The sequence below is a fragment of the Erythranthe guttata genome, chromosome 11 (genome assembly GCF_056151865.1).
Source record: "Erythranthe guttata isolate IM_541 chromosome 11, IM_541, whole genome shotgun sequence".
NCBI lineage: Eukaryota > Viridiplantae > Streptophyta > Magnoliopsida > Lamiales > Phrymaceae > Erythranthe > Erythranthe guttata.
In genome coordinates this window covers 3,750,664-3,778,220 of record NC_142543.1, presented here as the reverse complement: position 1 = coordinate 3,778,220, position 27,557 = coordinate 3,750,664, and the positions used below count along the sequence as shown (strand labels likewise).

Sequence of the window (27,557 nt, the reverse complement as noted above, 5' to 3'; positions counted from 1 at the left end):
GAAAAACCCTTGATCATTATTTAAACATAAATAACTTATTGCATCAACAAAAAACAAGAAATAGCACAAGTTGCCATACAATCATAGTATCATTAATTAATAAACTACTAAATAAGTACTAGTTAATGCTGATTTTCTTAATCTTTACAACTAGAATCTTGTTCTAAAAAATAATCAAGAATCACAATCCATTGACATTGTTATCTCACTTTCACGATTAAACAAATTCCCAACAAATAAAATAAACAAATTCCCCCACACCTTTAAATTGTAAACAAGAACAATAAACAATTCAAAAATAAATAAAAATTGATTCTTTTATTGAGGATTTGGTTGAAAAAGTGAGTAGAAAAAGGGCAAAAGATATATAATATGATGACAACTATTGCATCATTTGCAACAACAAACAAAGCCAACCCAACTTTTTCAATTCATCATAATAATAACAAGAAAAAAAAAATAAAAAAAAAAATTAAGAAAAAAAAATTAATTAATTTTTTTAAAGACAAGAATTCCAATTCCTCCTCTTCTTGCATCATAATTAAATTCCTCTGTCTGAAACAGAAAAAACCCTTCTTCCCCCAACAAACACCAACACAGTGAGGCTCAAATTACGGCACTTTGTAGTGCAGCAAAGACAAAAAAAAGATGGTGGTGGTAATAATAAAGATTGGAGCTTTGAGCTAAAAGACACACCAGAAAGGAAGGTTAGAGAGATCAAAAGTTTTGCAACTCTCTCTCTCTCTCTCTCTCTCTCTCTCTCTCTCTCTCTCTCTCTCTCTCTCTCTCTCTCTCTTCTTTTTCTCTTTCTTGTCTAAGCATTTTGTTTTCTTGTAATGAATGTTGGGTTTTTCTTTTCTTTCTTAAATAAGAGCACCGCAACCCTTCTCTTCTTGCAGCTCGGTGGGTTCATCTGTACTTGTCTTAAAAAAAAAGAGCTTTCTTTTTTTCTTTTGTGCATTTTAATATTTTTTTTTATATATTTATAAAACAGAGGAAGAAAGAACAGAATCAAGAAAGTGGGGGCAAAATGGAGAATATGTATTACGAGAAGCTGGGCAGAAGTTCTTACAAGGATTCCCTCAAGTTCTTGGAGTCTGATATTCAACATGCAAATGATTTGTAAGCTGGGGCTTTTTTTTTTTTTTTTTTTTTTTTTTGTGTGTAATTTTTTCCACATTTTATCTTAGGGGCATGCATGTAATATCTGGTTTGTTTGAGCATATTGTGGGTTCTTCATTTTTGAGTCTAATGATTCTTGATTTTAATTCTATTAACTGGGTATTTTTTTCTCTCTATCTAAAAATCCTTTCTTTTTGTGAATTTGGTGTTTCTTGTTTTTCTGTCATTTGACATGCAAGTGTTGAATTGTTGAAAGGTGTGTAGACAACAGAATTTGCATTTTTCGAGAAATCGGTTGCTGTCGATTTCGGTGTTTTTTTGGTGAATTGATCCACTTGCTGCAAATTTACTATTTTGTTTATCAGAGATTTTCTTTTAATTCATACACTAGATTGATGTGAGATACAGAACACCACCGCTATTTTATTGCTAAAAAAATTTCCAATTTCGCTACATCGGTGGTGCTATGTGCTATATTAAGAAGTCGGAGCTGGAAATGATGACATCACCATTCTCTCCTCGAATTATTGGATTTTTTTTCTTTTCAATTGTCGGTTTTTAGGTCTCTCCCTACACGATTAAGACATGCAAGCATTGAATTGTTAAAAGGTGTATAGAAAATAGCTGTTGCATTTTTCGAGTGCAATGTCACTGTTCAACTTGTTGCAATTTCCGATTTTTTTCGTCGGAGATTTATTTATTTCGACACTAGATTTGATGTGCGATAACGATAACTGATACGGCATGTCACAGCCATTTTAATCGCAAAATTTATTGCGTATCACTTCTGATTTCGTCGTGTCGGTGCCGTGTTCTATATTAAGAAATAAAAAAACGGAAACGATAACATAATTAATTATCTTGCCGAATTAGCCGTTTTTATCGTTTCGTTTTTTTTCTTAGGGCTGGAGCAATTCCAAGAGCTAAGGGAGGCGCACGTCTTCAAATGAAACTCGTCTACAATCAGTTAGCACCGCTCTTTCTATTTTTCCTTCGGTGGGTCGATTGTTCGTGCTCCTGCTTTTTATCGAGCTACTTCAGCCTTTTTCACATCGTTATTTACAAGGTAATTAATCGATCACCAATCATTTTTTACTTTCCGATTATTATTAACGCAACGTAATTCCATTAGTTCACATTCTTCGTTTTATTTCATTTCTCAGGTGTACGCAGACGGAAGGCCGAAGATTTCGACACAGGGACGGAAAGCTTCCGTTAGAGAGTTTTACGGTTTGTCGGTTTCTTTATCCGCTCGTCTTTGTGCGAATTTTTTTTTATAAATATTCTCGTTGTTGATAAAAAAAAATGCCAGCTGTCATATTGCCGTCACTTCAGCAGCTCCATTACAACATGGTGGAACAGGACAGTTTGAATTCGAGCATCGAAAACCGTGTTCGGAAAAACATTAGTAAGAAAAGACTCGAAGAAGATAGTCGAGCATACGACAACAACAACAACATAGAACCCGCAAGAGACGATGAATGTGGAATATGCTTAGAACCATGCACCAAAATGGTCACACCTAATTGCTGCCATGCAATGTGTATAAACTGTTACCGCGACTGGTAAAATTTAAATTAAAACCCGCAATTATATTAAAGATCGGATTTTTTTTTTTCGTCCTAAATTATTTTTTTCGAATTTTAGGAGCACGAGATCGGAATCGTGCCCATTCTGCCGCGGTAGTTTAAAAAGAGTAAAGTCGACCGATTTATGGGTGCTAACGGGCAGCGATGATGTCATCGATCCGGAAGCTGTCACCACAGAAGACTTGCAAAGATTCTACCTTTACGTCAGAAACCTGCCTAAAGATTCCCCCGACGCGTTGTTCTTGATGTACTACGAGTATCTGATATAATGCCAAACGAAGCGGAGATGGGGGTATATATATATATATATATATAGATATAGCAGAAGCCGACCTTATAAGATGTAAATAGAGTCCGGGTAAGGAAAAAAAGTTTTCTCCGTTTATTAAATTGTACGAATAATAACCGCTTTTGTACATGCGGGGTGCGATAGGAGAAACATTACAATCAATAAAAAGTTCTCAAAGCATTCTTTGAGACTTGTTTTTTGCCTTGCCTACAATTCTTCTTCTTCGTAACTCGTACAATTGCATGGTTAAGCAAAACTACCCGAAAAAAAAATCGACCAAAATAACAATATTTACTTACTATAAGCTATATCCTATAATTATTTATTGTTTATTTATTATTATTATCTCGCTCTCTTGATGCATTATCCGGAGCGGAAACTTCTAGAATCTTTGTGCCTATGCGCTTATCTCTACACTCACGCTCTTCTTGATCTTGATAAGCTCGCTGAAAGAAGGTTGACAGAAGCCATGATTGAGGAAAAGATCGGTGACGTGCTTGTACATTGCTCCGGTGAGGTGGACCCCGTCGTAGTTAATGTACTTCTGAGAATCTTGACAGGGGGTCGTGTTGTCGGACCCACATGGCGAGTTCCTGTCAAAGTTGTACTCCCCTCCGCCGGTGCCGCAGCAGGTTTTGAAGGGCTCCTCGATTCCGTACTTTTTCGGGTTCATCGAAACGGTAAGGTACGCGTTCCAGTAGTCAGCGTACAAGATCGTGCAGTTAGGGTACTGCCTTCGGAATTTCTCGAGCTTCGTCTGAAGAATTTGATTGTGGAGCATGATTCCCTTGTTCACGCTCCCCACGCATCCCATTTGGTCGCGGTCGAGTTTCAAACTGGCTGCCATGCATATGGGGAGACAGCCGACGGGGGGCAATCCTTGTACAACGACGTACTTTGCTCCTTTTTCTAGCAATGTCTGTTAAAAGATTGCTTTTTTAATACAATTTTTTTTAAAGATTGCTTTTTTCTGTTAATGATTGCTTTTTTAGTACAAAATTTTATTACAGCAGTACTATGTTTGTATAATATACGTACCTTGAGGATATTGCATTCGTTGTTTGCAGATAGCTCCGTCAGACTGAGAAGCGAAACGGGCGAGCCGAAAGAAGTGACGTAGTCGGAAACTCCCATTTCGCCCAGCCAGAAGAGCGAGTTCTCCATGTCAGCATTGCAGAGGGCCCCACCCCCACCTTCGTTACACCCAGTCTTCGCCATGAACTGCTCGAACCAGTCTAGCTGTGTCTGAAAGCTCGTTAGGGCTTTGTTCCAAAACGGGCAGTTAATACCTTTCGAGGCGAAGAAATCTGTCGCGAGCGCGGTGGACCCCGCTATGGCAAAGTTGACCCCGTTCTTGAAATCCGCAGAGTTGGATTTGTAGGGAGAGAGTGGCGGCAGAGAGAGAGAATCGCAGAGGTAATCGACCATGAGTTGACCGCTCATGGACTTTTTGAACGAAAAAGAAGGGGAAGAAGAAGAAGGCGTGGAAGAAGAAGAAGAAGGCGTGGAAGAAGAAGAAGAAGAAGGCGTCGAAGTAGAAGGTGTTGAAGAAGAAGAAGGCGTAGAGGTAGAAGGCGTCGAAGAAGAAGAAGAAGGTGTAGAAGAAGAAGAAGGTGTAGAAGTAGAAGGTGTCGAAGAAGAAGGTGGTGTAGAAGTAGAAGGTGTCGAAGAAGAAGGTGTAGAAGTAGAAGGTGTAGAAGTAGAAGGCGTCGAAGAAGAAGAAGGCGTCGAAGTAGAAGGCGTCGTAGAAGTAGAAGGAGTCGAAGAAGAAGAAGGCGTAGAAGTAGAAGGCGTCGAAGAAGAAGAAGAAGGCGTGGAAGAAGAAGAAGAAGGCGAAGAAGTGGGCGAAGACGACGAAGAAGAAGAAGAAGAAGGCGTCGAAGAAGAAGACGAAGAAGAAGAAGAAGAGGAAGAAGAAGAGGAAGCCGAAGCCGAAGCCGAAGATGAAGACGAAGACGAAGAAGAAGAAGACGAAGAATTATCATCTGCCGAGACGTTGTTAGTGTTTTCTTCCGACCCGCTTCCTAGGAATTCGGCATTGCCCGTGTCAGTATCCGAATCACCAAAGGCGAAGACTTTGGAGAAACAGCCCTTGAATTCGGCGTTGAAACTGATCGAGCCCGAGGCGGAAAACTGGCCCTGGCCCTGGTCATGGTCATGGTCATGGTCAACGTTGTTACCGCCGCTCTTCTTGGTTTTGTTTTTCTTGTGTGCAGATGAAAGGGTGCTGCATGAGAGGAGGAGGATTGTTACTATCAACAGAGAGAGTGAAAGAGATTGACAGCTGGATTTTTTCATGATTAATTTTTTTTTTTTTAATTATTTCTTGATATTATTTTGTTTGTTGTGTGTTGAAGTTGTCCCTTTTATATATGCAATTAGTAATGGCTAATTTTGTGTTGGGGGAGGTGATCCTTGATCCTAGGAAAGAACATTGGCTCTGTGGTGTTTGTTCAGGTAACTAACTTAACTGCTTACTGATGTGGTTGTTTCTTTGGTTTTTTCTTTTATTGCAATGGCTATTGTAGGAATGCAGTAAACTGGTGGTTTGTGTGTACTTGTTGTCAACACAATCTTTAATGGAATATTTAGTTTTAGGGAGGCTTTCTTTCTTTCCTTTTATTTTTTATTTTATGTATTTATTATTATTTATAACTAATAAAATATGTTGTTTTAATTTATATGCTACTAGTACTACACCCGTGCGATGCACGGGGTATTCATCATAAATAAAATATTGAGTAATAAAAAGGTTCTCAAAATAGTAAGATCAATTGTTGATATGTAATACAAAGAAGTAGAAAATATTAAAAAAAAAAACTAATTTGTATGGTATAAGAGATGAAATAAGCCGGAATAAATGAAAAATCTAAATTTTGAAAGTTTTAATTTCCTCGCAATAAGAACGAATATATCGTTGGTCCCAAACTTGTACAACCATAATGATATATGAACGTTGAAATTTTGAATTTGATCCAAACAATCAATGTTATTTTGTTTCATACCAACCGCCCTAAACGTATGCAACAAATTCAATACAATGCAACTGATTTGCATATGTTGTACATGATCATACGAAAATAGGTAAATTGTTATCAAAGGAATACCAATTAACTGTTTAATGGCATAAAACCACTATAAAAAAATTACCTTCATAAAATATAGTGAGCGGAGTCCATAGCAAGTTCATAGTATAATTAAAATAAACCTACAAATGAGTAATATTAATAACTTGAAGCCTTATTCCATTGCACAATCCTCTGACCTGATCAATATTTCTGATGAGCATAACGGGAACACTTTTTTTCAATGTCAACTTATGTGGTGGAATTCCGGTGCATGATATGGCGTTGAGAAACTCCGGAGAATATATTTTTGCGTTAACATCCGATAATAACTCCTCCTTGCATATACTATCGGAGCTGAAATAGACCTTCTTCTCTCCAGGTATGATCGACAAAAAAAGATTATTCACAAAACTGACACTTTCATTAATGGGAGCAAAAAAGATATATCAGTTGACCCAATTGTTACAATTATCTCATCTGATGCACTCGGATCCTTAACATGAAACTTAGTTATCAGAAAGTGTTTTATAACAGATGCATTGACATCACCTATAGCTCATCTAATACATTGCGAGTAACCTGCTCATTTTTTGTTATTCATATGCAATATGTAATACGCATTACTGAAACATAAACGATAACATAAAAGTGTAAGAAAAAAAATACAATTTATATTATATTATCTTGATAAAAAGGAACTTCATTCATACATAATATGTAATAGTAACAATAAGTTGTAAAATAAGTTGTATATTTCCTTCATCTTGAAACTTCAGAAATCAAAAAGTAATGTGCATCGCACGGGGTATTCACCGTAAAACAAATATTGAATAATAAAAAGGTTCTCGAAATAGTAAGATCAATTGTTGATATGTAATACAAAGAAGTAGCAAATATTAAAAAAAATAGAAAACTAATTTGTATGGTGTAAGTGATGAAATAAGTCGAAATAAATGAAAAAAACTAAACATCGAAGGTTTTAATTTCCTCACAATAAGAACGAATATCGTTGGTCCCAAACTTGTACAACCATAATAACATATGAACGTTAAAATCTTGAATTTGATCCAAACAATCACTGTTATTTTGTTTGACACGCATGCAACAAATCCAATACAATGCAATTGACCTGCATATGCTATACAATGATAAACATGTTAACAACTCTATTCCAAGCAAAATGGCCCGACGTACGAATAAATTTTGCTATTTTAGGAAACTTTTAGAAAATTCATATCAATTCATATAAACATCTGATTCTACAAATTGGGTTTTTTCTAATATTGCGAAATCTATAACAATTTTGGTTCAACTCATTTACGCATTTTTCCAGCAAAATTGTCGGTTTTCCTAACTTATTAAGGTTTGTTTAGTTTTAAATGCACGTTAAAAACTCTATCCCAAGCAAATGGCCTGACCAACAAAACTCATGACCATAGCTCATGAATCGCGTAAGATTTCGGTGATCCGACGTCTTTGCAACTCACAAAAATCAAATTTTACTATTTTAGGAAATTCTTGGAAAATTCATGTCAATTCATAGAAACATTAGTTAAGGATTCCGCCAGTTGTGTTACTTCTAAAATTCCGAGATACATTAGAATTAGGTTTTAGCTCATTTTCGCATTTTTTTGCAAAATGGCTGTTATCCAAGTTTATTTGGGTTTTTTTTATTATTAATAGCACGTTAACAACCCTATCCCAAGCAAAACGGTCAGACGAACAAAACTCATGAGTTAGGCTCATGAATCGCGTCACATTTTGGTGATCCGACTTCGTTTCGACTCATATAAATCAAATGTTGCAATTTTAGAAAAGTTTTAGAAATTTCATATCAATTCATATAAACATATGATGATGATTGTGTCAGTTGGGTTGCTTCTTATACTGCGAAATCTAATAGAATTTTGGTTCAACTCATTTTCGCATTTATCCAGCAAAATTATCGTTTTTCCCAACTTATTAAGGTTTTTTTAGTTTTAGTTGCACGTTAACAATCCTATCCCAAGCAAACGGCCCGACCAACGAAACTCATGACCGTAGCTCATGAATCGCGTAAGATTTCGGTGATCCGACGCCTTTTCTACTCACAAAAATTAAATTTTACTATTTTAGGAAATTCTTAGAGAATCCATATCAATTCATAGAAACATAAGATGTAGATTCCGTCTGTCGTGTTACTTCTAAAATTCCGAGATAAAATAGAATTAGGTTTTAACTCATTTTCGCATTTTCTGTAAAATGGTCGTTATCCCGATTTATTAGGGTTTTTTGAGTATTAATAGCACGTTAACAACCATTTCCCAAGCAAAGCGGCCCAAAGAACAAAACTCATGAGCTTTGCTCATGAATCGCGTAAGATTTCGGTGATCCGACGGCCTTTCGACTCACAAATATCAAATTTTACTATTTTAGGAAATTCAAATCAGTTCATAGAAACTTCAGATGAGGATTCCGTCATTTGTGTTACTTCTAAAATTCCGAGATACATTAGAATTAGGTTTTAACTCATTTTCGCATTTTTTCTGCAAAAAGGTCGTTATCCCAATTTATTAGGTTTTTTGAGTATTAATAGCACGTTAACAACCCTTTCCTAAGCGAAACGGCCGGAAAATTAAAACTCATGAGCTATGCTCATGAATCGCGTTAGATTTTGGTGATCCGACTTCGTTTGGACTCATAGAAATCAAAATTTGCTATTTTAGGAAAGTTTTAGAAAAATCATATCGATTCATATAGATATCCCATGATGATTCTCTCAGTTAGGTTGTTTATAATATTGTGAAATCTAATATTGGTCGGATCGTTTGCTTGGGATAGGGTTGTTAACATGCAATTAAAAAAAAAAACTTAATTAGTTAGAAAAAACGACCATTTTGCTGGAAAAATGCGAAAATGAGTTGAACCAAAATTCTATTAGATTTCGCAGTATAAGAAAAAAACCCAACTGGCACAAACATCATCAGATGTTTATATGAATTGATATGAAATTTCTAAAACTTTCCTAAAATAGCAACATTTGATTTCTATGAGTCGAAACGAAGTCGGATCACAGAAATATGATGCGATTCATCAGCAATGCTCATGATTTATGTTCGTCGGGCCGTTTTGCTGGGGAAAGGGTTGTTAACGTGCTATTCATACTCGAAAATACCTAATAAACCGGGATAACAACCGTTTCGCTGAAAAATGCGAAAATGAGTTAAAACATAATTCTAATATATCTCGAAATTTTAGAAGTAACACAACAGACGAAATCCTGATATGATGTTTTTATGAATTTATATGATTTTTCTAAAAATTTCCTAAAATAGTAAAATTTGTTTTTTATGAGATGAAAATACGCCGGATCACTGAAATCTTACGCAATTATGAGCTACGATCATGAGTTTTGTTGGTCGGGCCGTTTGCTTGGGATAGGGTTGTTAACGTGCTATTAATACTCAAAAAACCCTAATAAACCGGGATAACGTCCATTTAGAAGATAAATGCGAAAATGAGTTAAAACCTAATTCCAATACATCTCGGAATTTTAAAAGTAACACAACTGTTGGAATCCTCATCTGATGTATCTGTGAATTGATATGAGTTTTCTAAGAATTTCCTAAAACAATAAAATTTGAGTTTTGTGAGTCGAAAAGACGTCGGATCACTTAAATCTTACGCGATTCGTGACCTATGGTCATGAGTTTTGTTGGTCGGGTCGTTGGCTTGGGATAGGGTTGTTAACGTGCAATTAAAACTAAACAAACATTAATTAGTTGGGAAAAAACGACAATTTTGTTTGGAAAATGCAAAAATGAGTTGAAAAACTCATGACCGTAGCTCATGAATCGCGTAAGATTTCGGTGATCCGACACCTTTTCTACTTACAAAAATCAAATTTTACTATTTTAGGATTTTTTTTAGAACATTCATATCAATTCATAGAAATTTCAGATGAGGATTCCGTCAGATTTTGTTACTTCTAAAATTCCGAGATACATTTGAATTATGTTTTCACTCATTTTCTCATTTTTCTGTAAAATGGCCGTTAGGGCTTTTTTGAGTGTTAATAGCACGTTAATAACCCTATCCCAGTAAAATAGCTCGACGAACAAAACCCATGAGCTCCGCTCATGAATCGCGTCTGATTTCGGTGATCCGACTTCATTTCGACTCATATAAATGAAATTTTGCTATTTTAGGAAAGTTTTTGAAAATTCATATCAATTCTATTAAACATCTGTTGATCATTATGTCACTTGGGTTGTTTTTCTAATATTGCGAAATCTAATAGAATTACGGTTCAACTCATTTTCACATTTTTCCAGCAATGTTACTTGGATTAGTAATATTATGAATATTATTTTCCCGAACAGTAATATTATTAATATTATTGTCTAAGACAGTTAATATATGCTAATGCTAATGCTAATGCTACTGTTAATGTTAATCATAATCCTATTATGATGATGGTGATGTTAATACTAATCATACTCCTAATACTAATCTAAATTCTAATGCTAATTCTATTTCTAATCATAATCATAATTCTAATCCTAATGCTAATGGTAATGTTATTACTATTATGCTAATGGGTGTAATGTTAATGTTAATCCTAATTCTAATATGCTAGTACTGATGCTAATGAAAATCCTAACCATAATCTTAATCCCAGCTAATACCAATCATAATTCTAACGCTACTGTTAATCCTAATCGTAATGCTAATGGTAATGATAATGTTAATTATAATCCTAATACCCTAATGTTAATGCTAATGTTAATGCTAATGAAACCTATAGTATGCTAATGCTAATCATAATCATGATACTAATCATAATCATAATCTTAATACTAATCACAATCCTTAGCTTAATTTTAATACTAATCCTAATTGTAATTCTAATCGTAATCATAATCATAACTCTACTACTAATACTATTACTAATAATAATGCGCTAATGATAATAATAATGATAATGCTAACACTAATATGCTAATTTTAATGCTCATCCTAATCCTAATACTAATGTTAATGTTAATTATAATATTCTAATGTTAATGCTAATGTTAATCCTAATCTGTTAATACTAATATGCTATTCCTAATTTTCATACTAATCATAATCCTTAACCTAATCGTAATACTAATACTAATCATAATCAAAACATAATCCTAATCTTAATCCCAATCCTAAACATAACATTATTACAAATACTATTACTAATACTAATACACTAAAACTAACACTAACGATAATGATAATGCTAATGGTAATATTAATACTAATATTCTTATACCAATATACTAATACTAATATGTTCATATTAATGTTAATCATAATCCTAACACTAATGCTAATGCTAATGCTAATGCTAATGCTAATCATAATCATAATTTGCTAATGCTAATGCTATTGTTAATCACAATCTACTGATAGTAATATGCTAATGCTAATGCTAATACTAATATGCTAATGCTAATTCCAAGGCTAATGCTAAGATTAATGTTAATGCTAATCATAATCAAACATGCTTATGCTCATGCTAATGTTAATACTCATGGTAATGTTAATGCTCGTGGTAATGTTAATCATAATAAGATGATGATGATGATGATGGTGATGATGATGATATATGATGATCCAAATTCTAATGCTAATGGTATATATTTCTAATCCTAATCCTAAATATAATCGTATTATTATTCCTACTACTGCTAACGTTAATCATAATATTAATATGCTTATGCCAATGCTAATGTTAATCATAATTATAATATTGATTGTAATGCTAATCTTTATTGTGGAGACGTGGTATGAAGGTGGTGGACTTTGGTATTGATGAAATCACCCAATTGTATAATTGTTCATATCTTCATCCATAATCTTTATTAAGACAACAAAAAAGGAAAAAAATGATTTTCAAAGAAATAAAATGCAAATTGATTGTTGAATAAAAAGTAAGGATTGCACAATAGAAAGCATATAAGTTCACTCACAGGATTTGATATAAAGAAATATTCGATAATGACAAAATAAATGTCTTTTGTCAAATACTCGGACTGAACAATTTAAGTTTTAGTCGTCTGATAAAAAAAACCATAAATCAACTAAAAAAAACGATCTCAAAAAATAATCTAACAAAAACTGCATAAGTTAATATGGCAACTTAAATTGGAACTGTAATTATAGAAAAGGTAATATTCAATATATAAAATTGCAATGTGTTTACATACAATAAAACAGAACATGTCTGTTTAATTTTAAAGGATAATCTCAAATATTAGAAATTATGAAATGTATTAACAAACACGGGAACATAAAATAACTGAATTTACTGGAGTCATAATATTTCAAATTGAATTAGTTCTAAAAACATAATGACAAATCATGTAGTCGAATTATGAATAAAAAAAATTGTAATTACATTTAATATCATAAAAAATAAATAGGAATGCTGAGAATTTTTAGTTCTATAACATCAAACGATTATATATTAAATTTATATTGAATATAAAAGGTTGATTAATATGTGAAGATTACTAATTTAAACAATTGTATCAACAAATTAATAACATTACATAATAATATAAAAAATGATATAAACAACACCAAAAATTATAGGTTATAGTACGCAAATGATAAAATTATTTTTATTATTAATACTTCATAAAGATATGGAAACTTAAATAAACAGAACTACTAAATATAAATATAAATTATAATACTTTAATTGACATTCATGACTTTTTAATACATTACTTTAATCGACATACATTGATGACAATTAAGGCTTTATGTAACTCTGATAAAGAATTCAGTGAAGCGCCAGGGGTGCAATGGAATGAAGATAATGATGAGGAAGAACCCGAAATGCTCGAAAGTAAGTGATAATGCCTGTAAATAACCAAGTGTATTAACATTTAACATTTTTGGTAATGCAATGTGTCAATACATGAAACATGCAGCTCCGACAGTTACAACGGTAAAGAATCTATCGATGATTCCGATGGAGATCACGAAATACACCAATGTGTCAAAACTTGGTTCGATCACAAAATACAAACTTACGATAAGTCAAGGCTGATAAGGAATGCTCAAATACTCGTTAAAAACTACATTAAAAAAATATAATAATATGTAAATATTGAATCATTATTGTGTAATTATAATGTAGGGTATACCAAAATGCTTTATTGTGCAAACAATTGTGATGCAAAGCTACAAACAGAACAAAAACAAAGAATAAAATATGAAAACACAATAAATATACAAATCGCAACAGGTAAATAGCGGTAAAACATGTTGCAATTGTGAATATTGAAAGACAATATTGAGCACAAAAATAAAATAAAATATAAGAATCAAGTGAAAAAAAACGAACTACCATACATTATTATAAAGTGTGGAGTAGATGTAAATGATAGTAAAAATTATATGGATGTAGGGGTTTATATAGTTTTCACAATGAAGCATACATGTTGGAAAATTTAAGAATTCTAATTTCAAAATTTTCAATTAGGCGGCAATATTTAAACAATTTTCCTTAAAAAAATAATTATGTGTCTAAATACGGTCAAAGTACATTGATGGTATAAAAAACGTGTGTAAAATAAATAAAATCGGATATATGTACCTACATAATATATATTTTTACCATAATTGAACATAATTAGAATAAATTCAAATTAATTTGATTAGATTAAAAATAGAAATGATTGACAAAAAATCCGGTCACTGATTGTAGTTGGTGCAAATTGGTTGACAAACATTTGGAATTAAAAATGTATAAAATTTGAAATTCTCTTTTAATTGATTGGCAATCCGTTTATTGATTGCGTAAATTTTGGTAATCCATTAATTATTTTTTTTATATAATAACTAATATTAAAAGATATATGATCACTGTAATTTATTAATAAAAAATACAGTTAATATTTAAATTACTCTATCTATATGAAATGTCGGTTAATTATTATCTTGCATTATAATGTAAACGTAAATATATAATGATTAATAACAATTATATTGCAACCTTAAAGAAATTATTAAAAAATATTAGATTAAAATAATAAATGATTCCTTAATTTAGCTTATTTTAGTGGTATACTAAAAAAATATAATTGGTAAGCTGTTAAGACAACATATTCCTTTCCTTATTAAAATAGTGGTTAAGAATCCGAGCAATAGTTATGCAATTTTGCACTAAATTAAAAAATAATTTTGGATCATTAATGGAGTGATTAAAAAAAGAAATAAATTATTACATATGTGAAATGAGTAGGATGCCATAAATAACGAATTCTTGCCAATCAAATTTGATTATATATGTAATATGTAGTGACACATGGCTGATGATTAGGATGCCTACATGGATGACACATGTCGTAATTCTAGACTATGAGGGTTTCAATTTATATATTATATAGATAGATTTTGTAAATTAAATTTGCTAGACCATTTATAGGGTAAATACAGTTGTCGTTCCTTACATTAGTATCGATTTCACATTTGGTCTCTCATGTTCACAAAAAACACATTTGGTCCCACATATTTTAAAAGTTCAACACTTTTAGTCATTTCTGTCAATTTTCTGTTAAAACTAACGGAATCAATCGTGTGCCCATCAATGACTTAACTGACATACTAACGGAAAATTGACGGAAATGACCAAAAGAGTTAAATTATTGAAATACGAGGGACCAAATGTGTTTTATGTGAGCATAGAGGACCAAATATGAAATCGATGCAAACTTTAAGGATAAAATCTATAATTTTCATTTATATGTACCCTTTAATCAATTTACCTTGTATTCTTTATCATAATGGATGAATTTCTACTACAATAAATTTCTCAAATCATCACAGGGTCGGGGACATGTTTCCCAATATTTCTCAAATTTCTATTAATTTATATAAATATATAATTTTTTTTTTATGTACAATAGAATTACTGGCTCTTTCTAAGAAATTTTTAATGCATTCGCCCTCCAGACTTAAATTCTGGTTCCCGCTAATGTGTATCATATATAAATAGGGTAAATTATGGTCACCCGTTGTAAATTCAAATTGCGAAAGAACCTCTCATGTTTGGGTAACTACAACCACCTCTCAACTATGAATCTTAATACAAGTCCACACTTGTGGTGTCAAATTTAGTGGAATTTTCAAAATTATGTGGACCCATTTTACCCAATTCGAGCTCCACATTTTGTAACAAGATTATCATAAGATGTGTATCTTGACTTGTAGATATCAAATTGTGGTGCATCAGAAACTGCATTTTTGCCTAAATGAGTACAAACCATAAACATTTCACCGAACATAGAAGATTCCGTTGAATCCGACACCATGAGAATGAACGTGTAAAAAGATTCATAGTTGAGGGGATGATTATAATTATCCAAACAAGAGAGGTCTTTTCATAATTTGACATTATCTCTGGGGTGACCATAATTTACCTTACTCTCGCATTTGAACGGCATTAGTGATGTCTTATGTTCACCTGATTTTTTAAGCAATAACGAATGCAAAAGACATCTTATCAAGAAGAAGAAAAAAAAAAGAAAAAGAAAATAATGCAAAAGAGATCTAATCTTCTAATTTCAACATCATAAATCATAATTTGATCAAAGTTGTTTAAGGCTTCACTAAATGCCGTTGATGGGTCGAATCAGTTGATTATCGGTCCGACCTGACCAATCAATTATTTTTTACCAATATCCAAAATCATTATCGGTCTGAATTTTATGAATCGGATAACAACTGTTAATCAACATGACTAGAAACATTTTTTTCATTACGATGTCAATTTAAAGTTAGTGGTTTTTTTTTCTTTTTTTGGAATTACAGTAATATCTATTTTACTAAATATAGATAGCACTTTCTTATCTTTAGATAAATTACTTATATAACCAAATTACTTTATCAAAAATAAATAAAATTGCATACTTGCCCTTTTTTGGGGTCATTTGCTGAAGTTGAATTATACTTCGTGGGCAGGATAATTACATTTTTGGTCCCTCATGTTTGGTCCGATTTCACTTTTAGTCCCCCTTGTTTCAAAGTGAACAAAGTTCACCTCCAAGCTTCAATTTTGAACACTTTTGGTCCCCGCCGTTACATGTCCGTTAGCAAGTAACGGAAAACACTATTTCGGGGCGAAAATTAAATTTTTAATTTTTTTTGGGGCTGGAAAATAATTAGAAATTAAAAATAGACTACTTATAATTAAACTTTTAATAATATTAAGTATAATAAAATTTATTTAGTTAATTTATTTTTTATTATTAAAAAAATAATTATAAGTAGTATAATTATAATAATATTACGTATAATTATACATGACATGTTCTGCTATTTCTTTTTTTTTTATTATTAATTTTTTATTATAAGTAGTATAATTAAAAATACTATTAAGTGTAACTAAAAATAACTTGTTTAGTTAATTTATTTTTTATTATTAAAGAAATAATTATAAGTAGTACAATTATAATAATATTAAGTATAATTAAAAATAATTTGTTTCGTTAATTTATTTTTTTGTTATTAATTTTTTTTATCATAAGTAGTATAATTAAAAATAATATTAAGTATGATTAAAATAATTTTTTTAGTTAATTTTTTTTTATTATTAAAAAAATAATTATAAGTAGTATAATTATAACAATATTAAGTATATTAAAAAATATTTTGTTTCGTTGATTTCTTTTTTTTTTTTATTATTATTAAAAATTATAAGTAGTCTATTTTAAATTTATAATTATTTTCAGCCCCAAAAGATTTTAAGATTTCAATTTCACCCCAAAATAATGTTTCCGTTACTTGCTAACGGATATGTAACGGCGGGGACCAAAAGTGCTTAAAATTGAAACTTGGAAGTGAACTTTGTTCACTTTGGAAAAAGGGGGACCAAAAGTGAAATGGGGCCAAACATGAGGGACCAAAAGTGTAATTATCCCCTTCGTGGGCTGAATTTTTGAGGTTATTTCATAGCTACCCACGCTTGGGGACTGTTTTGCAATTACCGAACTCACTGCATGGAGGTATGCCATATAGACACGGCCACGGGCCGGTTCCGGGCCGGTTCAAACCGGTTCACGGTTCACATTTAATTTTCCGGAACCGGAACCGGCCCGTAGTTTGGGCGGTTCAGCGGGCCGGGTCGGCCCGCCGGTTCGGGCCGGTTCCGGGTCGGCCCGGAAATTTTGAATTATTTTTTGAAATATTTTATGAATAAGTAAATTAAAAGAAGTACTTTTAAATAGAAAAAGGAAAAGGAAATAAATGAAAAGACTTGAACTTAATTTTAAATTCAAAATTTCAAAGATTTCGAATTTAAAATAATTTTTTGAAATATTTTATGAATAAGTAAATTAAAAGAATAAGTAAATTTATAATAATTTAAATATTTTATGAATAAGTAAAATTCAAAAAAAAGTAAATAACGGCCGGTTCGGGCCGGTTCACTAGCCGTTATTTGCTTTTTTTTTTTTGAATTCTTTTTTTTTTTTTTTTTTTAAATCCGGGTGAACCGCCAGGCCGGCCCGGGGGTTCACGGTTCACCATTTCTCAGAACCGGGCCCGTCCCGGGTAGGACGGGCCGGTTCACTCGGTCAACGGGCCGGTTCGGGCCGGTTCCGGGCCCAGAACCGGCCCGTGGCCGTGTCTAATGCCATATGTGGAGAAGCCGGACAAGTTTAATTTGCTTATTTGCAGTTTAACCCCTTGGTGTCCCTTATGGAATTTTCAAAGTTGTTGTCTTAGCACTAGAAGTTTTAGTTTATTTCTTTTTTACCCCATTTTGGGGCTGCATTGTACTAGACTCGTTTTTTTATTTTTAATCCTATTGTAGGGGTATTTTGTTTTCTTGTGTTAGATAGATCCATAAAATTTTAACGAGGCCCCAAACGCTTTATCATAATAAAATAATAAAAATTTTTTGGCTAAAAAAATTAAGTGAATAAAATAAAATAAAATAAATGAATCGGTTGTCGGGTACGGTCTAAGACCGACTCATGAACAAGTCTAGTCTACAATATCTCAACTTAAGGTGTCCAATTAAAAAAAAAAATCATTAAATTAAAGTAGAGGATGAATTGGTTCAACTCCCAAAGATTAATAAATAACAATTAATCAAATTATAGCCAAATTTGGTTTAAATCTTGCAAATATTTTTCGTCCAAAGTCTAAACCCACTTATGAGATCGGGCCGGTTTAAAAATATAACCCGGACCACGTTATCCGGATTACGGTGGGTGTTAAACGGGTCGGGTCGATTCGATATCAACGGTATAGTTTTGACTTTTCATTTATAACCTGTCTAATACGGCGTCGTACGAATCATAATGACGAAATCTTTCCAATTTGCTGTACACTAATTAATTAGTAACAAATCCTCAAACACTGATCCACACCGCTGCAAAAATCGAAGATCCGTTTGTGTTTTCATTCAAGGCAAAAAAAAACCCCAATAATCAAACCCCTATTCCCGAGGTAGAAATCATTTGTTGTTGTCTGTAATTGTAATTGGTCGTCTTCTTCTTCAATTTCTTTGTTTAATTTCATTTTTTTTTCTCCGTAATTGTTTCAGATCTAAGGCCGGTGAAATAGGGAAGAAGTGTTATGATTGATAGAAATGGCGGATAATCATGTGAAAGAAGACGCTCCAGCTGGAGAAGATGGAGGGCTTTCTCCGAAGGAATCGTTTAATGGCGCTGCAGCTGACAGTAGTGGCGATTCAGTTGATCAGGTAGCCACTTTTTCTGAACAATTGATGGGTTTTTTTTCTTCTTCTTTTCAATAATTCTGCTTTTCTGTTGGAATTTGAATATACTATACAAAGTCAGACGCTGCATGTGGTGTAAAGTGTTATTTTACTTTTACATTTTTTAATGTAATGTGTTTGTTCAATATTATTGTATCACTTTTTAGATGAACTAAAATTACTTTCCTCATATTGCTAGTTGGCTGTGTGATTTATCGATCTGCGTATATCAAAATTTATCTGCGGATGCAGCAGATATGATGCACCTTTCGTGTTCTATTTTTCCGTCCAATTTTCGTTTTTTTTTTCCTCCATAAGTGGAGGTAGCTTCATAGTAGAGTTGAAAAGTGAATTTTCTAATTGAAGCTACAAATTAAGATACTGAAGTTCTGCAAAGTCGAAATCAAGATTCTAGCTCAAGAAGTGTTCCTTTAGCTCTCTGAGCTAAGCATACAGGCACAGGAACTTATTAATTGATAGGTTTACATAATACTTAGTCGAAAAGTGTTTATAGTTTGTAGCATTTGAGATATATTTATGTATATATGTATATCTTATTCCTTTAAAAACAAAAGAATTTTTTTTACTACGAAGGACAAAAGATGTACCATTCTAGGTAGACATAGAACACGTATATATGTACTAGGAATAAAGTACTTAACTGTTGTATAAAGTAGATGGATGGTGACAAAAAGTAGATACTCTCGATTCTTGCCTATTGCCCTTTACAATTTTCTTTTTTCTTTGTTGCCAAATAAGTTAGACATGCACTGATTGTTTCCGTTCCTCGTTCCCAGCATTTTTATGATATTGCATGATTGAGAATGTTAGCTGCTCCAGATTAAATGTTGCTACCTTAATAGAATACGACAAAAATCTTCAATTGGGGTTGTTCCCTGTTCCTATAAACGATATTCGATTATCCCGATTCAGCATGAAAATGTGTATTCATTCTCTCAGAAGGCACCGTCAGTAATTAGTCTCAGTTAGATTACTTTGTACTCTTCGAAAAAAGAAAAAAGAAAAAAAAGGCACATACTGATAATGTTGCTATTGTTAAAGAATTTAAAAACTCAGTGGCTTGTGTTGGGATACTGCCTTGCAGATGGATCCTGCATCCCTAAGTAACACCAATCCAGTAGTAGATTCTTTCCGCAGTGAACCAACTGAGACAAGAGATGATATGTTTGTTGATTGTCCAGATGAGATAGAAAATTCCGAATCTCAACAGAGTTCTGAGGAGAAGCATACTGTAGAAGATGACCAATATAATGAATCAGACAGTGGGATAAATGTCCAACAACTGATGTCTGAGATCGAAGTGTTGCGTGATACGCTCGACAATACTGTTGCTGAGAAAGAAAAATCAGCAGTAGAATACGAGGTTCAGTTTAGATGTACCTCTCCTTTTTTTTTTTTTTTTAACTATTTATGATATCTTGGCCTGAACAAATCTACTTTCTATGCAGGAAGAAAGAGCATTTCTTACAAGAGAACTTTCCCAATTTCGTAACCAAATAAGGGTTTTAAGTGAAAAAAATAACAGTGTGGATGAAAATGCCAATGGAGTGGTTGATCATATTCAGACTATGGAATCTGGTGCCTCTTTGCACGAGATAATGGATGATTGCTCTAGATTCCTTAAGAGTGCTTTGGATGAACGTTTGCAGACTGATGAACAAGTTAGAGAACTCCAATCTGCGGTATATATGAAAGATCAGGATATTGGTTTCCTCAATGCAAAGGTTGCTCAGGCAATGGAGTCGAGTAATATTGCTCAGTCCGATTCAAATTTGAACCATGTGAATATGTCTCGGCAAATTGAGGTTCTGCTTGAGAAGGATCAGCAAATTGAGGAAATTGTGAACAGGATATTAGCTTCAGTTTCCCTGATGCACCACGAGGGATATCTGTTGGATGGATCACTTACAGAAAAGATTTCCAGCATTGAGAAGTCGGTTACGTTTTTAGTCGAGAAGTGTAATCTTTTCGTTTCTGAAAGTGACCAACTTCGTGGATTTTTAAACCAGGTTGGGTTGGATTTTGACACGATTGATGACAAAGGAACTTTTGTTGCGGCACGTGATAAAATTCTTGATATCAGAAGCAAGGAAGAAAATCTGTACCAAAATCTGAGCAATTTAGAAGATGAAAACAGGAAATTGATCGAACAGTTAGAGCAACAGAAATCTACAGTTGAAAATGTTAATGCAGAAATTTCAAGACTACGTGTAGAGGTTGAACAAGAGAAAAACAGGTATGCCAACACGAAAGAGAAGCTTACCATGGCTGTGACAAAAGGGAAGGCATTAGTACAGCAAAGAGATTCACTGAAGCAATTGTTGGCTGAGAAAACAAGCCAGTTGGAAACATATTCAATTGAACTGCAAGAGAAGTCTAGTGCTCTCGATGCTGCAGAAAATACAAAGGAATTGATTGCAGAAAAGGACAAGATAGTTCAGAAATGTGGAGAAATATTATCCGAGATTGTGGCAACAAAAGAACTGCAGCCAACTGATGATATCACAGAGAAACTCAGATGGCTTGTAGACGAGAATAAATCACTGAGTGCTATATCTCTGCATTATAATAAACTGGCTGATGCATTATCGTTGTTTGATTTCCCAGAATCAGTGGCGTCCAGTGAATTAGATTTACGTGTCCGTTTTCTTGCAGAGTCATTTGATCTGTCCAAGGAAGAAGCTATTAAGTTACAGTCTGAGATAGCTAAAACAAAAGAAGCTGCAAATGGGGAGATTGACCATCTCACCGCTTCACTTTTGGCAGAAATGCAGGAGAGAAGCTATCTTCAAGCAGAAGTCGATGACTTACGAAACAAATACGAAGCTTTCAAAATTGAGATCGACCACTTGGGAACATCACTATCAGCAGAATCGCAGGAGAAGAGCTATCTACAGTTGGAGTTGGAGAGTTTGAGAGACAAATATGAAGGAGTTGTTCAAAAGGAACATCTCGTTTCATTGGAGAAAGATAAAATAGTGAGTTTGTTGATGGAGGCATCTGGGCTTGCAAACGATGGTTCCGAAGAGATTCGTTCAGTGCACTCTGACATAACCATCACCGTTGATAGTTGCCTCGCAAAGATTAAAGATAATATGTGCCCTAGTGAACCATCTCAAGTTCATGGGGAAATCTTTGAAAACGTGAAGAGTCTTCTGTATATCAAAGATCAGGAAATGAGTCTATATAAGCTAATTATTGAGGAAGATATATTGGATAGAGTGCAGGTGAGTTATTTGTCGGGTGAACTTGAAAGGAAGACTGAAAAACTTAATGCCGTAAAGGATGAGAAGGCTGCTGTGCAGAAAAGTCTTGCACAGATGGAGGATAGATGTGCTTTACTGAAGGATAAATTATCTATGGCAGTCAAAAAAGGGAAGGGGCTTGTTCAAGAACGTGAAAATTTGAAAGGATCTCTGAACGAAAAGAACGTTGAAATTGATAGGTTGAAGTCTGAGCTGCAGCAAAACTTAGACAGAGATAAGGATTGCCAGGATCAAATCACTAAATTGTCAGTTGACGTGGAGCGAATTCCTCTGTTAGAAACAGATCTTGTTGCTACAAAAGAACGAGCAGATCAACTTGAGCAGTTCTTAGCAGAGAGCAATGGTATGCTTCAAAGAGTCATGGAGTCAATTGACGGCATCACTACTCCAACTGATTCATCTTTCTCAGAGCCCATAGAAAAGCTTACATGGATTGCTGGATATCTTAGAGAACAAGAAATTTTAAGGACAGAGTTGGAACAAGATCTGAGGGAAGTAAAAGATGAAGCAAGTTCCTTGGCCAGCAAGTTGTCAGAAGTCGAGGTGACGATTAAGTCACTCGAAAATGCCTTATCAATTGCGGAAAATAGCCGATCTCAACTGTTGGATGAGAAGAAAGAACTTGAAGTTTCCAAGGCATATCTGGAGGAAGAATTGCAGAAGGAAAACGAGAAAACTTCTTCTCACACAAGCAATTTTGAAAAGCTTTCTGCTAGCAAAAGAGCACTTGAAGATGCTCTATTACAAGCAGAGGAAAAGATTTCTACGTTCATGAATGAACGAGACACAGCTGTAGAAAGTAGGGATCTTGCCGAAGAGCAGCTACATAAATTAAAGGATGACTTTTCCGACCATATTACTAAACTTGCTGATGCTGACAAAACTATTCAGTCCCTTGAAGATGCTTTGTCGCAGGCACAGAAGAATATCTCACTACTTTCTGAAGAGAATAGTAAGGTGCAAATTGGCAGTGCTGATTTGGACAGTGAGATAAAGAAAATCAGAGAAGAAGCTCATTCACATGCTAGCAAGTTTTCTGAAGCCTCCGTAACAATCAAATCACTTGAGGATGCGTTATTAAATGCAGAAAATAACATGGGAGACCTTGTTGAGGAAAAGAGAAATGCTGAACAGGAAATCATAGCACTTAAATCTCAGTTGGAATCGTGCATGGAAGAGTTAGTTGGAACCCGTGGTAGTATAGAGACTCGATTTGTGGAGCTCTCCAGTCAGCTTAACCATCTTTGGTTACTTCTTAAAGATGAAGCACTTCCGTTGCTACTTGGAAAATGTTTTGAAAGAAAGTTTGAGAGCCTAAACGACATAAATGTTCTACTCAAAGAAATGGGGGACTATTTCCTGGAAATGGACGCTGATATGCTGCAAGACAATCCGGTCACGGAGGTATGCTTTTTGCTCGATTTGTGTATTTAAACTTACTTGTCGTTGTGTGGTATGCCTTTTACTGGACTCTGTCTGAATGAACACCTCTCTTCTCACACATAAATATGCAAAACGGAATTTAGAGAGGGAAACAAATGAGAACAAACTGAAAATAAAGTTATCGACAATCCAAAGTTTTACCAAAGTACCCGAATCAAATACCTGAATTAGAGTCTCTGTATAATAACTTCTCATGACCAATTAATTTGCTTCAATTCTTCTGATATAAAGCATATGCCAAAACCAAAATTAAGTTCTGGCTGAAATAACTTTTTAGTTAGTATAGCTTCAAAACATTCTTTGGTGTTTTCTGTCTACCAAATAGAATTATCAGAAAAGAGAACCATTTTCCAAATTGGTACGTTCTGGGAGCTCATCTATCCGAAATTTTGTATCTGGTGTGGTATATTCTTATCAATGCCTCTCCTCTTTTTTGGTGGGGAATTGTGTGATTTTTTCTTCTTTAGTAGCTGTATTTTAAGTGTTTGCCTGTCTTATCGTTCCTACCACTTATTGTGTCTCAAGAACTTACATGTGTGTGTGTGTGTGTGTGTGTGTGTGTGTGTGTGTGTGTGTGTGTGTGTGTGTCTTCATACACCTTCCTCTCTCATAAGGTTTGCTGTTACTATGTGATTATCTGATGGGCTCTCTCTGCATCTCTCGTTTTCCTTTTGTAGGATGATTCTTCTCTTTCGACATCTTTACCATCTAGCCTTGATATTGCCCTGAATTTGGACATATTAGACGATGAGGTGAATGCAGTTGATATTGAGAGCATCATGCTTTATATTGAAAAGATGAATGAAGGGTTTCATCTAAAAGGCAAGATAATGGCTGATAAATTTGGTAAGTTATCCACGCTTATGGATGGATCGATTGCATCTCTATTGAAAAGATTACACGTGACAAAGGATAGAGTAATAAGTATAACAAAGTACGCAAAATCTCTCAAACAACAAATGGAGAACATCAACACCGATAAGGAAAGACAAGAAGACACTATAGCATCACTCAAAAGTGAGATCAGAATTCTACTTTCTGCATGTTCTGATGCCACTAAGCAATTGGAGTTGAATGCACAAAATAATCTATCGGAGGTGAGATTTATCCAGGATTATGTGAAACAAGATGGCAGAATGTCCATGGATTTGGAAACAAATGGTGACGATGCAGCTGCAGCACTTGATACTGACCATTTGAAAACGGCTGAAAAGTTGTTACTTGCTACAAGACAGAATCAAGATCTTGTCAAATTGTTTAAAGATGCAATGAATAAGTTGACAAATATGACAGAAGATACACGGAATCAAATGAAAGCAATTCAGCTAACCTGTGATGAAGTCTCCGAAGAAAGAGATTTGTACAAAGACAAAATCTCGATGTTGGAGACTGATCTGAGAGAACAGCAAAACTTGAGCCATGATATGACAATTAAACTCGAGGATTACAAGGAAAAAGAAGATGAATTGAGGAAAAGAGAGGCGGAGCTGTCAACTTCATTATCGAAAGTTCATGGTACTCGGTCCTTGATATTGAAAACGTGTTAGCTCTTATGTCATTTGCTGCATGTATTCACCTTATCTGGTTCTTTATTATTTACTTAATTTATTTTGTAATTTACCCTTTTTTTTATGACTTTGTTTCAGAACTGGAAGATCCTCTCTTATCAGCATCTCAACTAAAATACATATTGGAAAAGATGAATGAGGTTGAAGTTCCTGATGTTGAGCTCGCAGTCGGAGATTCACATGATTCAGCCGATGTAAGAAAGCTGTTCTATGTAATAGATAGCTACAATGGATTTCTGCAGAGGGTGAGCTCACTATCTCTTGAAAACGAAGAACTGCAATCAATCGCCGACAATCAGATTCTCGAAATTGAACATCTGCAAAAGCAACTTGAAGATCTCGTTGGAAACGAGAAAGACTCTGAAAAGTTAAACAAGTTGTTAGAACTTGAGTTGGGTTTGCAGAATATTGTTCGCAAACTAGGTGGCAGTGATGAGACGGATGTTGATCTAAAAGCAGATAGGTTGATAGGGCTAATGCAATTGCTTGACAAATTGGTTATGACCACAGTTGTGGAATCCGAGAGTTTGAAATCCAAAAACGAAGAACTTGGTACCAAATTGTTTGGTGCCCAAAAGGTTGTTGATGACTTGTCGAACAAGGTTAAATTCCTAGAAGATTCTAATCAAACGAGAAATATTCCACTAGAGATAGTAGAGCAGGGAAGAGGAACCTCCATAACTTCGTCTCCTCAGTCAGAGATATCAGAAGTGCAAGATATGGTATAATTTCCTTTTGTGCTTATTTGTATTGGTATAACTTGCCAGAAATCAGAGGGGCAGTATAGTAATTTTCTCAGTATTGTGTGTGGCGAAGGTAGAATAGTTCATGATAATAATAACTTCGAAACTTGCAGGAAGCAATTGGTAAGAGCAATAATGCTCCTCATGTTCTATCTGCTGCCCACATACGTACAATGAGGAAGGGTTCGAGCGATCACCTTGCTATCAATATCGATTCTGATTCTGAACGGTTGATAAATAATAAGGAAACTGACGAAGATAAAGGTAAGATATTACGAGAGCTGATTTGTTGTTTGACGAACTAAGGTCTGGGAATTAACATTCTTTTTTTCTTTTTCTTTGCAGGTCGCATTTTCAAGTCACTGAATACATCTGGTTTGGTTCCTAGGCAAGGGAAATCAGTTGCTGATCGAATCGATGGATATTGGTAAAAATTGCACTGTATTTTTCTTAATAATAAATCGATTATGAAAAAAAGAAGAAGAAGAAAAAAAAAGAACCCCGCTTAAAACTGTCAAAACTATAACTGGAAAAGTTTTCATGAAAAACAACCGATTACTACTGATGGACTTAAAAACCTTAGGTTACGCTATAATTCAATTTGAAACCTAATCTGCGTGTATATGCATTTCGTTTTCGTTATTTTCTGATGCATATTTGACTATTTATTCAGGGTAACTGGCAGTCGAGCTTTGATGAATCACCCGAGGGGGAGGCTAGGCCTGATTGCCTATTGGCTCGTTTTGCATATGTGGTTGTTGGGCACTATTTTGTAACCCATGTGACAATACAATAGAAATAGTCGATAGATTATCATTCTTTTTTTTTTTTTTTTTTTTTTTTCGTTTTTTCTTCTTCTTTCACATACTACACAATTTGCATGAGATGTAAATGTTTATATCACTCCCCAGTTTGATTCTCTGCAATCAAATATTAGGGATTCAGAGAATTTAGGACAAGATATCGTTCTCATGTTCGGATGTTGCCTCTCGTAGTGCGACAGAATTTGGCGTTGTCCTTGAACAATAAATACTTGATTGATTTTGCCCCAATTCTTTTAGCCTTGTGTAGTTTTGATTTGTGCAGATTATTTTGTCATGAAGATGTCAGTTATATTGATGGATTTTGCCCTGTAAATTCCTATACGTGATTTCGGTATGTTTTAAGAGTCCATTGTACTGAATAGAGTTGGAAATTGGAAAAAAAAATGAATTTTATTGGTTACTGTTTGATTTTTAACTTTTTTTTTTTATATATTTTTAATCAGAACAAAGTAAATTGCCAATCATAATACCCCACAGTACAATTCCTCAAATTCGTGCAAATTTGTCGAATCACAATACCCAACTGTACAATTTCGACAATGAAAGAATAAATTTTACCGTAATTTTTAGGGTTTAAATTTGGGGTAAAACTAATTTTCAACAACTGTGCAATTTGTTAAGAACAAGAAATCTAACCTTCAAAATATGGTACACAACGGCAGTAGGAGTTTGTCGAAACTTCTCCTTCCCATCTTTCTTCTTCCTTGACCCTCCGGTTTTTTCTCGTCGTCAGTTTCTCTCGCGAAAATTCAGAACATTATGACTTATAGTGATTTTTAATATAAATTTGTTGTTGCTGTCCGAAAATCCTCGTAGAAACACTTTTTTGGAGAACCTACTTTGGTGAAATAAACAATATTGGAAAACATCTTG

The 27,557-nt window shown here is 33.9% G+C and overlaps 3 protein-coding genes across 4 annotated transcripts; 2 read left to right on the top strand and 1 right to left on the bottom strand.

The window, feature by feature from the left end:
- The first annotated feature begins 377 nt into the window (after window positions 1–377).
- LOC105971018 (E3 ubiquitin-protein ligase AIRP2) lies at window positions 378–3,213 on the top strand. 2 transcript variants are annotated; one of them, XM_012995865.2, is made up of 6 exons: window positions 378–707; window positions 995–1,122; window positions 2,026–2,188; window positions 2,286–2,352; window positions 2,435–2,687; window positions 2,770–3,213. In XM_012995865.2, exons 2-6 carry the CDS (start codon window positions 1,031–1,033, stop codon window positions 2,978–2,980), a joined length of 786 nt encoding a protein of 261 aa, XP_012851319.2. In that variant the 5' UTR covers window positions 378–707; window positions 995–1,030; the 3' UTR covers window positions 2,981–3,213. The 2 variants fall into 2 exon arrangements, with proteins under 2 accessions (XP_012851319.2, XP_012851320.2); XM_012995866.2 differs by lacking the exon at window positions 378–707 and adding an exon at window positions 800–903.
- On the bottom strand, window positions 3,071–5,353 carry LOC105970852 (GDSL esterase/lipase At1g28610-like). The gene is made up of 2 exons (XM_012995675.2): window positions 4,039–5,353; window positions 3,071–3,919 (listed from the first exon to the last, which is right to left on the bottom strand). The coding sequence occupies exons 1-2, from the start codon at window positions 5,296–5,298 to the stop codon at window positions 3,398–3,400; spliced, it is 1,782 nt and encodes a 593-aa protein (XP_012851129.2). The 5' UTR covers window positions 5,299–5,353; the 3' UTR covers window positions 3,071–3,397.
- Window positions 5,354–18,346: 12,993 nt separating this feature from the next.
- TNO1 (TGN-related, localized SYP41 interacting protein) lies at window positions 18,347–26,909 on the top strand. Its single transcript, XM_012995731.2, has 9 exons — window positions 18,347–18,548; window positions 18,646–18,804; window positions 19,925–20,203; window positions 20,289–23,510; window positions 24,227–25,064; window positions 25,196–25,839; window positions 25,974–26,124; window positions 26,206–26,287; window positions 26,534–26,909. Exons 2-9 carry the CDS (start codon window positions 18,691–18,693, stop codon window positions 26,634–26,636), a joined length of 5,433 nt encoding a protein of 1,810 aa, XP_012851185.2. The 5' UTR covers window positions 18,347–18,548; window positions 18,646–18,690; the 3' UTR covers window positions 26,637–26,909.
- The last annotated feature ends 648 nt before the right edge of the window (window positions 26,910–27,557 follow it).